The following is a 15,598-nucleotide window of genomic DNA, read 5'->3' on the forward strand; positions in this document are numbered from 1 at the left end:
TCAGGGGGGATTCACACACAGTCGTAAATTCCCACAGTGTGCACTATGTGCTTCGAATATTGTGTGTACTTTTTGTTTTATACAGTTGTCAGCCAGGCATCTAACTATGAAAAAATTACACTCCAAAATACCCCGGGCTTCTGACAAAACAACCCGGGCTTAAGCCCAGTAAGCCACCCCCACGCTCCGCCCCTAGCTGAGTGGCAGTAAAAACAAATACGTGAGACAGAAGTGTTATTTTCCATGAAGACGGCACAGAGTGCAGTTGTTCGGCTGTGGTAAGTATTCGTCTTCATTTTGTTAAACATTGGGGAACAGGGGTTTTATGCGAATGTATATTTATTTCAGGTTGACGGTGTCCGTGTGAAAAATGTTTAAAAGAAGAAGAGACCTGGTTAAAACTCCGAATTTTAACCATCCCCAGCTGCCGACTTATTACGCCTTTTTGGTGGCTTCATAATCTGTTTAAGCCGTGATGATCCTCAGAATCACCTTAGACCCAGTTAACACAAAAACAAAGCCACATAACGAGTCAGTGGCGTCATTTCACAGAAACTGGTCCTCGTTTATCACGTTTGGTCACGCGGTATTCTGAAGAACGACACGAGCTTTGTTTGGATACGCCCCCTTTGCTCAACGCATGCTTCGTTGCTCATTGTGATCGAGCTGGAACAAAGGATATCCACGCTATACCAAATCCAGGGGGCTGAATGCGAACTTGACACGATCCTCCTTGGCAAAGCTCAAACCACCGCTACTAGCGCTGAGCTAGCCGACACAGTGCACCATCCAGCTGCTGTGTCCCAAGATCCCGCCAACAGTCAACACAGGCTCTCAACTTGCGTCGCTGGTGCTTCTGCCAAGGACGAGAACTACAGGTTTCAGCTAGGGGCCAGACCCAAGGCTCTGGTCAGCTCCACTCCACTCCAACCAGCGCCATGGACCGTGGTTGAGACGCGTGGTGGCTGCAGAGGGGGCAGGAGGATCCGTCTCTCGCACCCTCACCCCTCTGGTGCGGTAGTATTGGAGAATAAATTCAATGTCCTGGATCCTGTGGACTTTCCTCCTCTGACCGCTAGCCCTCGCGATCCCGCTGTGTCGCTGAGGTCTGCGCCATCTCCACCACTACGCCCCCGGAGCCGCAGCGGGCAACCCGACGCTGTGGTGCAAACTCACCGCGAAGAGCTATGCTTTACCCTGGCTCCTCGGAGAAGAGGACCCACGGCGCGGCTACCTGGGAGTCACTCACGCAGTCCGGCTGGTGCATCTCCATCTGAACACCCCCGGTGTCGCGGCGCGGGCGTCTCAGATGGCCAGCAGCCCCCGGTGGCACCTCCTCTCTCCACGCTGGTCCTCGGGGATTCCATCGTCAGGAACGTGCGGATGAGGGTGGCGCTCACGCTGTCGTTCCCGGGAGCCACTGTTGTTGACATAGTGGACAGAATTCCCAACATTCTGGCATCCCACCCACAGGTTAACCAGCTCATCATCCACATCGGCACCAATGACATCCCCAAACAGCAATCTGAGCTGTCGAAGTTGGACTTCCTCCAACTCTTCAGCCTCCTTGGTCAGTTGCAGGTGAGTGTTTTTATCTCTGGGCCCACCCCCACCTGTGGCAGAGGGATAGGCCGTTTCAGCCGGCTGCTCAGCCTTAACACCTGGCTTTCCTCCGCCTGTGTCTCCCACGGCATGGGTTTTATTAACAACTTTGATGCCTTCTGGGAGAGGAGGCATCTTTTTGGGGCAGACGGGCTCCACCTCAACGCCTGGGGACGCCGTTTGCTGTCCGCCAATTTGGCATTTGGCATACAGCACTCCCGCACATCGCCCTGTCACTACCCCAAACTGACATTACCTGCTGATCCGTCTGCCACTGACTGATGTTCCCCTGGTCCCAGCTCCTATATTTGTTCCACTTTTAACAGTAATACACAAAACTCTGGACTAGGACCTCTCTTTCCCACAGTCAACACAATACCCGTCATAATCACAAACAGAGAGCAACAGAATTATCATAAATCCAGTAACTCCAAAAACATTAATAATCTTTAGCCAACAACACACTCACCACCAAACAAATTTTATTTGATCATTTTACCACTTTTGAATTCCATGCTATTGTTTTCAGCAGCCCTCCAGTTTTATCTGTCACAGTTTATAGACCACCTAAAGACAGCGCTGCTTTTATCAAGGAATTCTCAGAATTTTTAACAAACATACATTCAAACTATAATATGATAATTTTAACCGGTGATTTTAACCTGCACATAGATAATCCTTCTGACCCTGCAACAAAAGAATTCTTAAACATTCTTCACTGTTTGGATTTTATCCAGCACGTCACGCAGCCGACTCACAACAGAGGACACACTCTGGACCTGGTCATCACCCATGGGCTGTCCACCAGCGTCGTCTCTGTTGTTGACTTGGCTGTCTCTGACCACTACTGTGTGTTTTTTAACATCACCGGTTTTATTCAGCGGGAGACCTCGGTGCGAACTGTGAGGAGGCGCTATCTAACCTCTGAAGTGGCTGCAAATTTTACCAGGGTTTTAGACGAATACCCCCCTGTGATTTTACCTGCACCCTGCGATTTGATTTTTAATTATTTCAACAGCAAACTGAAGAAAAGCCTTGACTCCGTTGCTCCACTCACCACCAAAAAGATTAACGTAAAACATGCATCACCCTGGAGAAACGAAGAAGTCAAAAAACTCAAAAGAAATTGCAGGGCAGCAGAAAGGAGATGGAGGAAAAATAAAAACACTATCAATCATCAAATATTTTGCGAGCAACTTAAAATGTACAATAATACATTAAGGAACTCAAGAAATTCATACTTCGCCAAAATAATCAGTATTAACAAAAATAATCCCAAGGTCCTCTTTTCCACCATAGATCATTTATTTAACCCTGATTTTAAAAGCTCCAAAAGAACCCCCACAGACTCGCTCTGTGAGCAGTTTGCAGAAAACTTCAGGGGAAAGATCAGCGCCATCAGATCTGATATTTTATCTAATCGCGATATGATTTTAAACACATCTGAGGGCTCGATTGTACCTGAGGAGACACTGGACAGCTTTGTCCTGGTTAATGCTGAGAACCTTCAGAAAGTTTTCTCCACAGTGAGACCCACCACATGTCTTTTAGATCCAATCCCTTCTTCACTCTTTAAAACACTTTATGGATTTTTTGAGGCTGAGCTTTTATACATGATGAATTGCTCTCTTCAGTTGGGTGTCTTCCCTGCTGCCTTTAAAACGGCGGTGGTGAGGCCCCTTCTGAAGAAGAGCAATTTGGATTGTAATGATTTTAATAACTACAGACCTGTATCCAACTTAACATTTTTAAGTAAAGTCTTAGAAAAACTTGTTTTTACTCAGATTACTGATTTTCTCAATGATAGACAGATCCTGGAGATATTCCAGTCTGGTTTTAGGGTGAACCACAGCACAGAGACTGCTCTCCTAAAGGTTTTAAATGATCTTAGATGTAACTGGGACTCCCAAAAGCTCTCAGTCCTGGTGCTACTGGATCTAAGCGCAGCCTTTGATACAGTAGACCACGCTATTCTTTTAAACAGACTGAAACACATGGTGGGCCTCTCTGGTGCTGTACACAACTGGTTCACTTCCTATCTCTCTGACAGATCTTTTATGGTGAGTATGGATACATGCTCCTCTAAGATCCATGAAATGACATGTGGTGAGCCTCAAGGGTCGGTTCTAGGCCCTGTACTTTTTAATTTGTATATGCTCCCTCTCGGCAGTGTCATCAGGAGGCATGGAGTGAACTTCCACAGTTACGCTGATGACACGCAGCTGTACATCTCCGTGTCTCCTGATGACACCAGACCAATGGATGCCCTTTTTAACTGTATCTTGGATGGCAGAAAACTTTTTACAGCTTAACCAGGACAAGACTGAAGTTTTAATCATCGGTCCTGAGGCTCAGAGAGAGAAACTCTTGTCTAAATTAGAGGCATTTTCACTATGTCCTTCGCTACAAGTGAAAAACCTGGGTGTTATTTTTGACTCTGAGCTTGGTTTTATCCCACATGTTAAACATGTAACCAAAATTGGATTTTATCATCTAAAAAATATAGCCAGAGTCCGCCCTATTCTCTCTCGGGCCAACACGGAGATGCTGATGCATGCTTTTATTACCAGTCGCATTGATTACTGTAATGCCCTGCTCTCTGGTCTTCCTAACAAGAATATTTCAACTTTACAACTTTTGCAAAACTCGGCAGCTCGTGTGCTGACGAAGACCAGAGGGCGGGCCCACATTACACCGGTTTTAGAATCGCTGCACTGGCTCCCCGTGTGTTTCAGGATCGATTTTAAAGTTCTTTTATTGGTTTTTAAATGTCTTAATGGTCTTGGGCCTTCTTATCTCTCAGATCTGCTTTTACCATACGAACCCTCGCGGACCCTGAGGTCCTCTGGTACTGGCCTTTTGATTGTCCCTAAAGTCAGGACACATACTCACGGAGAGGCAGCTTTTCAGTGGTATGGTCCTCGTCTGTGGAACAGCCTGCCGGAGGAGCTCAGGGCCGCAGAGAACGTACCGTATTTCCCGGACTACAAAGCGCACCTAAATATTAGCCGCACAAGCTAAAATCAGGGGAAAATCCTGTTTTGTACATACATTAGCCGCACCTGACCAAAAGCCGCAGGTGTTTCAATGTTGACTCATCATATGTAAGAGAATATGCACAAAGGGAATTGTCAGGAAAGAGATGGCTGTTTGGAGAATCACTTTTATTAATATTTTGAAAAACAAGTTATGGGTACATATTTGCACATGTAGTACATAACAGTAGCCTACAGCACACCAGAAAAATAGATTCGGCCTACCTTTTAGGCTCAGGTGCAGTGACACAGCTTTAACAAGAAGAAAAGTCAGTCATTCACCACCATCTTTCTCTTCTTCCTGCGCACTAAAACCACCAAAGTCCTCTTCTCCAGTGTCGGATACAAACAGGCTCATGATGGCTTCGTCATCCACTCTTCTTCTCTCCTTCGTTGTCACTTTCAAAACCAAAGAAATCCTCATTGTCAGTGTCAGAGTCGAACACCCTCAGAAGGGCCGTGGCGGTGTCCTCCTCTCCATCATGCAGCAGTCCAGCCCTTCAAAATCCGTTGGTGATCGTGGATGTTTTCACACTTTTCCACGCTGTCAGAATCCACCGGTGGAGTTGGGCATAACTTGCTTTTTGGGCATAACTTGCAAGTTTATCGCCGCTCATCATCCACGACTCCCGCTGAACGTGTAGCGCTACTTTGAAGTTTGTTTTTCGCGCTACTTCGTACGGCACTACGTTGCCTGGCGGACGGACATGTGACTAACATACCACTCTTGAACCCCGATCCTTCCGCCAGGCAACGTAGTGCCGTACAACAGCGGAACACACAAAACAAATCGTCTTACGATATGACAAAAATCACGGACAATCCATAGAAAAGCCGCACCTGACTAAAAGCCGCAGGGTTCAAAGCTTGTGCAAAAAGTAGCGGCTTATAGCCCGACATTTACGGTACATGTTTTTAAGAACAGGCTCAAGACCACCTTTTTAATTTATCTTTCACCTAACGTTTATTTATTTTATGCTTATTTATTCTATCCTGTTCTATTATTAATTTAGGCTTTACCTAATATTTATTGATTTTATTCTTATTCATTTTTTAATCTTCTTACTCTATTTATATTTATATTGTATCCTGTTCTTATTTATTTTATCATTTTACCCTGTATATATCGTATTGTGTCATATCTCCAGTGTTTCCTCGGAGGGCGCTCTCTGCACCGGGGCTGTGATTGACCGTGGCTGCTGGGTCTCTGGGGGTCCTCTCAGCCTGGCTGGGGGGGCTCCTTGGCCTCCCTCCTGCTGTGTGCCCAGCCTGGAGGCTGCGGTCTGTGACCGGCTCCCGGTGCAGACGGCTCCCTGTTATAGTGTTTCCTCACTTGGCTCATGCGAGCCCAGCCCAATTTTTACTCTCTAAGTGTGCGCGTATGTGTGTGTGTGTGTGTGTGTGTGTGTGTGTGGGTGGGGGGGATATATGTGTATTGAGAGTGTGGGGAGTGAGTTGGAGGGTGGGGTGGGCTGCTTTTAACTATGTAAAGCACTTTGTGCTACCTTTTTTTTTTTTTTTTTTTTTTTTTTGGTATGAAAAGTGCTTTATAAATAAAGATTGATTGATTGATCGTTGCACAGCATGCGTGACCTACGTGATGTGAACATGGGACAGAAAAAGAAAGACAACAAAGATCCAGGTTCATCAAAGTCTTATTATTAAAAGATAGAACATTTAAAGGGTTCCCACGCTTCTCAAATATTCTCAGAAAAGATTTTAAAAAAAATGGGTAACAATAAATAAAACTTGTTCAGGGGTAACTGACCTCCAACATGAAATTTTACAGAGACAAACTCCAGGCTTGAGTGTTACATTTCAATAATGAGGAACGCCTATGTAAAGATTATATTTAAATACAGCTTTATGTCAAAAGTTAAATATTTCTTACAAAATTTTAAACGTACTTTCTAAAAAGATTATTATTAATGTAGGATTATTTGATTATTATTTGATTATTTTCAAATGGTTTGTTCTTTTTGCTGTTTCTATGGTTAAACTCAGATTACCATTTGTTTTTCTCTTTTAAAAGTAGTTTTTTTTTAATTTGAAAGCTTTGAAGTTAAACATTAAAAAATAATTTTATGTTATGGCTGTATAAATGTGTCAGTGCATCAGTAAAGGTTTGAAATATTAATCAAAAGCTGCTTCTAATGATTCAAATTTCATTTTGCAGGTGACAGAGAACTAAAATGGCAACAACATCTGTAATGCTCGACAGCGGGTAAGAACCAGTTTCCCCACTCTGTAATCTCACTAAGTTTTGTTCTAGTGAGTCATGTAAATAGTTTTAGATCTCAGGTTGGAACCTGCTCAGCACCAGTAGCGGTTTTTGATAGGGCGACATGGGGGGTTGCCCAGGGAAGCATCATGGTAGGGGTGGCATCACGGGCATCTCCAAAAAAAAGTTGCTCGTACTCATGCATACATCAGCCAGCGCAATTTGGAGATGTCATAGGCACTGATCGGTCTTCTGCCACCCATTTGCTGGGAGTAAGGGCGCCCTCCGTTTGCAAGGTGCGCCTGCTGCTTGCGGCAGAGTAAGGAGAGCGCGGGGCGGTGGGGGATTCTCTGGCTGGCTGGAGCAGCATCTAATATCCAACCCGCAAAATGAAACAAAATAAAAACAAACCAACAAACATGAAAACACTGGACATTATGATACAGACTTATAATTTGTACCTATGTGTGGCGGAGGCGTGGCCCCGGGCGCAGCTGCAGGGGAGGAGTGGAGCGGAAGGCTCAACGGGGCGGCGCCGCGAGGCTGGTAAGAACAGCTGATATTGTTTATGGACTAATGATGGTCTCCTCCGCTGTGTTTATAGTGAGACGAGGAGGAGCGGCCAGAGAAGATCAGCTGGGCTCGAGCTGTCAGACGGTGCGACTGAGTCAGCTGTCAAAATACAAATATATCAATAAACGAGGAAGTTGGCTATACCTGCCTGTGTGTGCGTGTGTCTGTGCTGGGTGTACTCTACAAGTGGTGCCGAAACCCAGGAAGAGTGCCGGTGGGGACATGTCCGACCCACAGGCCACGCCACCCGCCCAGCCTCTGCAATTCTTGGCGCAGATGCTGGCGGAGATGGCGACGATGAGCCGGGATCAGGCGGCCGACCAGCGTGCCCACCTGGCCGCGCTGCGGGAGCAGACGGACCGACAGACGCAAGTTCTGGAACGGCTGGTCGGGGCCGCTGCCGCGCCGAAGCCCTTGCCGCTGTCGGTGTCGGTGCCCCGGATGGGGGACGGGGACGACCCACAAGTTTTTTTGGAGACCTTCCGGGCCACGGCGGAGGCTTGCCAATGGCCGCGGGAGGAGTGGGCTCCGCGGCTGCTCCCCCTGCTGTCTGGGGAGGCACAAACAGCGGCCCTGAGTCTGCCTCCGGCGTCGAGGAGCAGCTTCCCGGACGTGAGCCGGGCGGTGGTGGACAGGCTGGGGCTCACCGCCGAAGACCATCGCCGGCGGTTCCGGGCCTGTCGGCTGGCCACAACAGACCGACCATTCGCCTGGGCCCGGCAGCTGCGCGACGCGGCGGTTCGCTGGCTGCAACCGGGAAAATCGGAGGGCGAGACGAAGCTGGTGGACAAGGTGGTGCTGGAACAGTTCACGGAGGGATTGCCAGCGGAGACGGCGAGATGGGTCCGGTGCCACCGGCCCGCAAGCCTGGAGGTAGCGGTGACGCTAGCGGAAGACCACCTTGCCGCTGGAGCAGGGGAACCCGGGGACGCCGGACGGAGGCCGAACAAACAGGCCCCAGTGCCGGCCCCGAGACGCCGTGTGCCGGCACCAGGGCAGGCAGAGCGGCTGCCGGCGCTGAGCCCCACTAACCCTTTCGCGGCGTTGGTGCCGTCCAGGGCAGCCGAGCCAAGTGGAGCCGCCCCCGAGCCACGGAGAGCAGCACAGACGCCGGGGCCGGAGTGCTGGAAGTGCGGGCAGCCGGGGCACCTGAGGAGGGATTGTCCGCTTATGGAAGTGGGGCAGGTGTTTCGTGTTGCTGGCGCCCCAGCACCCTCCCCCGGTCCAGGAGGGACATACAGTATTCCGGTAAGGACTCGAGGGGGTATACGCCAGGCGTTGGTGGACACGGGCTGCACGCAGACCCTCGTACACCAAAGCTTGGTTCGCCCCGGGGCATTGCTGGAGGCAGAATGGGTGGAGGTGAGGTGTGTGCATGGTGACGTTCACAGGTATCCCATTGTGCCGCTGTTATTAAAGTATAAGGGCAAAACGCATAGAGTAACGGCGGCGGTTAGCCCGCGCCTGTCGCACCCCCTGATTCTGGGTACCAATTGGCCGGGGTTTCATCAGCTACTGGGGCAGTACGCGGGGGTGCGATCACGACCGGAAGCGGGGTGTAGCGTGTGCGCGGCATTCAGCGGTGACGCGGGGTCGTCCGACACCGACTCCGGGGGGGAGGAGCTGGCGGGTCCCTCACGGGACGTCCCGCCGGCCCCGGAAGTGTCCCCCATGGGCGATTTCCCACTGGAGCAGTCTCGTGACGGCACCCTACGCTCAGCCTTTGACCAAGTGATGGCTATTGATGGTCACGTGGTGCGCCCTGAGGCCGCGCAGACCTACCCGCGTTTCGTCGTATTAAACGACCGATTATATCGAGTGAGTCGTGACACTCAGACAGAGGAAACACACACCCAGTTGTTGGTGCCGCAGGGCCGCCGGGAAACGCTTTTCCAGGCGGCCCACTATAACCCCATGGCAGGGCATATGGGCTATGAGAAAACTCTGGAGCGAATAACGGCCCGATTTTATTGGCCGGGCATCCGAGCGGATGTGCGCCGCTGGTGCGCGTCCTGCCCGGACTGCCAACTTGTTAACCAGCCGGCCATACCGAAGGCGCCGCTGCGCCCTCTCCCCCTCATTGAGGTCCCGTTTGAGCGCATCGGCATGGACCTCATCGGGCCGTTTCACCGGAGTGCACGCGGCTACCGCTTTGTGTTAGTCCTGGTGGATTACGCAACGCGGTACCCGGAAGCAGTTCCGCTGCGCACCATCTCTGCAAAGAGTGTGGCGCAGGCACTGTTTCAGGTCATCTCCCGAGTCGGAATCCCGAAAGAGATACTGACTGACCAGGGCACGTCGTTTATGTCTCGTACACTGCGGGAACTGTACGACTTACTGGGCATTAAATCTATTCGGACCAGCGTCTACCACCCGCAGACTGATGGGCTGGTGGAGCGGCTGAATAAGACTTTAAAGTCCATGATTCGGAAGTTCATTAACGAGGATGAACGCAATTGGGATCACTGGCTAGACCCTCTGTTATTCGCAGTGCGGGAGGTGCCCCAGGCCTCCACGGGATTTTCTCCCTTTGAACTGCTGTTCGGCAGGAGGCCACGTGGGGTGCTCGACCTGATTAAAGAAAGCTGGGAGGACGGTCCGAGCCCCGCCAAAAATGAGATTCAGTACGTGTTGGACCTGAGAGCAAAACTCCACACTTTGGGGAGGTTGTCATGGGAGAATTTGCTCCAGGCTCAGCAGCGTCAGCAACGCCTGTATGACAGAGGGGCTAGGCTCAGGCAATTTTCACCGGGAGATAAAGTGCTTGTGTTACTCCCTACCTCCAGCTCGAAGTTGCTCGCCAAGTGGCAAGGACCCTTTGTGGTCACACGGCGAGTCGGGGACGTGGACTATGAGGTCGCTCGGTCGGACAGGGGAGGAGCCACGCAGATTTATCACCTCAATCTCCTCAAACTGTGGCGAGAGGTTGAAACCGCTTCTCTGGTGAGCTTGGTGAAGGAGAGAGATGAGTTGGGGCCGGAGGTGCCAAATTCTATCGTTCCCGCCTCCCTCCCTTGTGATGACCATCTCACACAGGCCCAGAGAGCGGATGTTGTCGCGTTGCAACAGCGTTTTGCGGACGTGTTCTCCCCCCTGCCCGGCCGGACGTCCCTCATCGAGCACCATTTCGTGACGCAGCCTGGCGTGACGGTGCGTTCACGGCCCTACAGGCTCCCGGAGCACAAGCGAAAAATCGTGCAGAGGGAATTGGCGGAAATGCTGAGGATGGGAGTAATAGAAGAGTCGCACAGCGCCTGGTGTAGCCCCATCGTTCTGGTGGCGAAGAAGGATGGGTCTATCCGGTTCTGTGTCGACTATCGCAGGGTGAACGGAGTGTCACGCTTTGATGCCTACCCCATGCCTCGGGTCGACGAGCTCCTGGACCGGTTAGGCACGGCCCGCTTTTTCACGACACTGGACTTGACCAAGGGCTATTGGCAGATTCCCTTGTCTGCCGAGGCCAGGGAGAAAACGGCCTTCTCCACTCCGTACGGTTTGTACCAGTTCGTGACACTTCCGTTCGGCCTGTTCGGGGCCCCGGCCACTTTCCAGCGTCTCATGGACCGGGTACTGCGTCCGCACGCAGCGTATGCTGCCGCCTACCTGGATGACGTGATCATCCACAGCGACACCTGGGCGGAGCATGTGCTGCGGGTGGCCGCGGTCCTGGAGTCCCTGAGGGGGGCGGGGCTCACGGCCAATCCGAAGAAGTGCGCGGTTGGACGGAGGGAGGTGCAGTATCTGGGGTACCACCTGGGGGGCGGGCAGGTGCGTCCACAGGTGGAGAAGACGGCGGCTATCGCATCCTGCCCGCGCCCCAGGACGAAAAAGGAGGTGAGACGGTTCTTGGGGTTGGCGGGTTACTATCGTCGCTTTGTGCCGGGGTTTGCGCAGCTAACCAGCCCCCTGACCGATCTCACTCGAAAGGGTGCCCCGGATCTGGTCCAGTGGACGGGGCCGTGCCAGGCGGCGTTTGTGCAGGCGAAAAAGGCTCTCTGTGGGGAGCCGCTGCTTCACACTCCTAACTTTTCCCTCCCTTTTGTTCTGCAGACTGACGCCTCGGACAGAGGGCTGGGAGCCGTTTTGTCCCAGCAGGTAAGGGGGGCCGACCGCCCTGTCCTATACATCAGCCGGAAGCTGGCAGAGCGCGAGCGCCGGTACAGCACCGTGGAGAAGGAGTGCCTGGCCATCCGGTGGGCGGTCGGCTCCCTGCGCTATTACCTCCTGGGACGCTCATTCACCCTCTGTTCGGACCACGCCCCGCTGCAGTGGCTCCACCGCATGAAGGATGCCAACGCCCGGATCACCCGGTGGTATCTGGCGTTGCAGCCCTTTAAGTTCAAGGTGATCCATAGGCCGGGGGCGCAGATGGCAGTGGCCGATTTCCTCTCTCGCTCGCGGGGGGGGGGAGTTGGCTCGGCCGGACGGCTCCCCGGCCTCGAACGGGCGGTGGGGGTGTGTGGCGGAGGCGTGGCCCCGGGCGCAGCTGCAGGGGAGGAGTGGAGCGGAAGGCTCAACGGGGCGGCGCCGCGAGGCTGGTAAGAACAGCTGATATTGTTTATGGACTAATGATGGTCTCCTCCGCTGTGTTTATAGTGAGACGAGGAGGAGCGGCCAGAGAAGATCAGCTGGGCTCGAGCTGTCAGACGGTGCGACTGAGTCAGCTGTCAAAATACAAATATATCAATAAACGAGGAAGTTGGCTATACCTGCCTGTGTGTGCGTGTGTCTGTGCTGGGTGTACTCTACACTATGTTTTTTCGAAATTCTATAAAGTGAGTGCGAGAGCCCTCGGTGAGCCTGCTTGCTGCTGTGCTAAAGTCAAAGTAAACTTTATTGTCATCTCCACTGCATACAGTACATTATATAGAGAGACGAGACGACGAGGCTCCAGTCACAGCAGTGCAAGTAAACAAACAATAAATATAAGAAGAATATATAAGGAAAATAAATATACACTTTAGGACTAGGGGTAAGAGGGATCAATAACTATTTAAAATTTACAGTTTGATGATTTAATATCTCACACACAACCTGTCGACAGGGGAGGGGGGTGCCGGCTTTGGGTTGGGGGATGGGTGTTCTGGAGCGCAAAATTAAAAACAATGGAAGATGTTCAAGAACAGTTCAAAGCCATCAGGTGCTCAATTTAGAAAAAAGAGAAAAGAAGAGGAGAGAAAAGAAGAGGAGGAGAAACGAGCAAAAGATACCGGAAAGCAGATGTGTCATTGGATAATGGCAGGTCATGTATCCTGAAACAATCAGAATCATATTCAGAATACTTTATTAATCCCTAAGGAAAGTATGTGTGTTACAGTTGGTACAGGAAGAAATTCTAAAAAAAGTAACAGTGACAGAGTAAACTCCAAACAATACATTGCGTTACAGATTTTGCACATTTAAGAAATAGCACTAATATATACAGATCACTCAGTTATAAATATCAAGGATTAACAGAGGTGATGATAAATAAATATCAAGATTTTGGGGCAATCAATTGTATGATATTGTGAGAACGAAGGCTGCATTGGTTGTGGTTTTTACACATATAAACACATAAATAAGTTGGAACCAGCCCAAGGAGATAAATAGATAAAGATCAACCAATAGGAGAGTCTGCGGATATGTAAAGATGGACATTTAGCAGCAGCATACAAAGAACAATGATGTACACGATTTCCATAGCCAGTGATAAAATGTAAAGCAAAATGGTACACAGTATCCAACCTCTTTAGGTAGTGAGCAGGTGCATTCATAAAAAGCAGGTCACCATAATCCAATAAAGGTAAAAAAAGTTGCACGAATCAAGTGTTTTCTCACTTGGAGGGAGAAACAGGACTGATTTCTAAAAAAGTAACTTAGTTTTAGTTTTAACTTCGACACAAGCCTTTGAATGTGAGTATTTCCGATATCAGTACCAATAATTTTAAGTTTTTCAGGTCTAAAACCAGTCCTCGCTGTTTCAGAGACCCATCCGTGTAAACAAAGCAAAACCACAGATCTTTTATCTTTAACTTGTCACAAGAGAAGCCCGGCCAGGATCTTGCAGAGAGTTATTCACTCGTCACCTGAGCTCAGCCAACTCCGAACCTGATTCCCCTTGCAGCTCCTTTTATTTGAGTGAAAACAGTCATACATTCAAGGCAAGCATATGCGAGCAACGTGTGTGTGTGTGTGTGTGTGTGTGTGTGTGTGTGTGTGTGTCATTTCCTGACACCATATATGGCTTGGCCCTTCACAACATCTCCAGTCGGTCCATATAGGGCATGACCTTTTAACGAATCAACATGTGTACTAAGCATGTAAAAAGCAGAAGTGAGCAGCCCAGTTAAACTTATAAAAACAGGAACTTGTTGAAATGACAATCTTAAAATAATCAACTCTATCAGGAAGAGTTTCTGTTTCCAGCTGTGTCCAGAAATCCAGCTGTGGATGCTCAGTATCTGAGCTACGTGAGCTGCAGCACAAGAAAAGTGGAGTTTGTGCTGCTCAAACATAAACAAAAATTACATTAAATATTCTTGATGGAAAATTAAAGGTCCAAATGTCAAAGAAAGGTGACATTTCTGAGTGCACCAGAGAGCATGTAGCACACTTTCCAGGGGCTGCCATGTATTGGCTGGACGTGGACACAACGCCTCTTATTAAATGCCGCCTTTAGCTCAGAGGGAGAAGAGACGAGAAGGAACGGGATAAAACGAGTCATTCTCGACATTATATCTGTATAACGCAATAACATTTACTCACAGTAACAAACATGGGGTGGCTGAGGATAAGAACCTAACTCACTCTGAGATGTGAAAATGAATACAGAGTGAAGCCTCAAACCAAACTGCCACACAGCACAGGATGTATGGACCCAGGATGGTTGATGGTTCAGTGCAGAGACAGCAGCTTGTAACCCCAAGCTCAAAGCTGTTGAACACACACACCAAACTACTGTGGTGCCATGACTTCAGGAGGACAGACATGAAATGTCATGATTTTGGCATTAAGCTCTATACAGTGAGGCTCACAGGCTGACTGAGCACTTGGGTAAAGGGAAGGCTGTTGTCACAAACTCTGTTAACATCATTATGTTTTCTGTCTTAGTTTGGGACATAAGGAGTCTAATGTGTCTCTTGACTCTCTGTCCAAAGGAAGGAAAGGTATGCTACAATCATCTTTGGCTCATTTAAAACAAGTCATGTGTTTTCCATCTTTCAAACACCTTTCAAATGTCTGCCTTGTGTTGCAGATGAGGACTTACCAGCAGCTGTTTCACAGTTTGAATCTGCAAACAAAGGCAAGTGTTTCCCCTTAGAGAAGCCAGCTGGTGCAATTTTGAGGAAAGCAGAGCTTGAGGACACCGTTTACAAAGATTATCCTGCTGATGTGAATGGCTGGGGAAAATTCTACCTTCCAACGACTGTAACCATGCAAATTATTGGCGTGGTGGAGGGCATCTCATGTCTGTGCGACCAGCTCGTTCTGATGACCTGCAAGGACAAACAGGTGTATGGCTATGATGGAGAGGAGCTTCATCTGGTGGCTTCAAGCATCAAGCAGCTACTTGATGAAGGAATGGAGTATCCAGCATCCAAGACCTACTACAAGGGGGAGGCCTTCAAAGACATGGTGAGAAATTACATTTGTTTGCTGGGAATAACTAAGATTTCATGGTTGATTATCCTTATTAGTCTGTTAACTTTCTGTGCTTTTCTTGTTTGTTTGTGTTTAGACCAAGAAGGACTGGGAACAGGTGTGGAAGAGCCCTGTGGGGAGGAGGTTGGATGAAGAGCATAAAAAACTTGTGGCAACAAGAAAGCCCAGATTACTGGACTTCATGAAACGCAATCAGATACTTAAAGGCTGTTGATTGTGCTTCCCTAACCCTGTGATGATTAGGGCTCCCTACACTGAAAAAATGGGAATTGGGAGGCTTTTGAATTTGCACAAATGTTTCATGTTTCTCGTATTTAAATGATTAAATAAAGTACTATTTACTTGATTATAAACAATACTGAGACTACTCATTTTTCTTGCATTGATTTAAAGTGACTAAATTACACTCAACAAAAATATAAACGCAACACCTTTGTTACTGCTCCCATTCCCCATGGGATGGACATAGAGACCTAAAATTCATTCCAGATACACAATATAACCATCCCTCCCAAACAGTGGT

General features: G+C 49.3%; 1 protein-coding gene across 1 annotated transcript; it reads left to right on the forward strand.

Moving 5' to 3' along the window:
- Positions 1-15,431, forward strand: LOC309695554 (uncharacterized protein). The gene is made up of 5 exons (XM_082516276.1): positions 1-278; positions 6,814-6,861; positions 14,524-14,579; positions 14,669-15,048; positions 15,152-15,431. The coding sequence occupies exons 2-5, from the start codon at positions 6,830-6,832 to the stop codon at positions 15,287-15,289; spliced, it is 606 nt and encodes a 201-aa protein (XP_082372402.1). The 5' UTR covers positions 1-278; positions 6,814-6,829; the 3' UTR covers positions 15,290-15,431.
- Positions 15,432-15,598: the final 167 nt, after the last annotated feature.

This window comes from Aulonocara stuartgranti (genome assembly GCF_965226115.1).
Source record: "Aulonocara stuartgranti genome assembly, chromosome: 3".
Taxonomy (NCBI): domain Eukaryota; kingdom Metazoa; phylum Chordata; class Actinopteri; order Cichliformes; family Cichlidae; genus Aulonocara; species Aulonocara stuartgranti.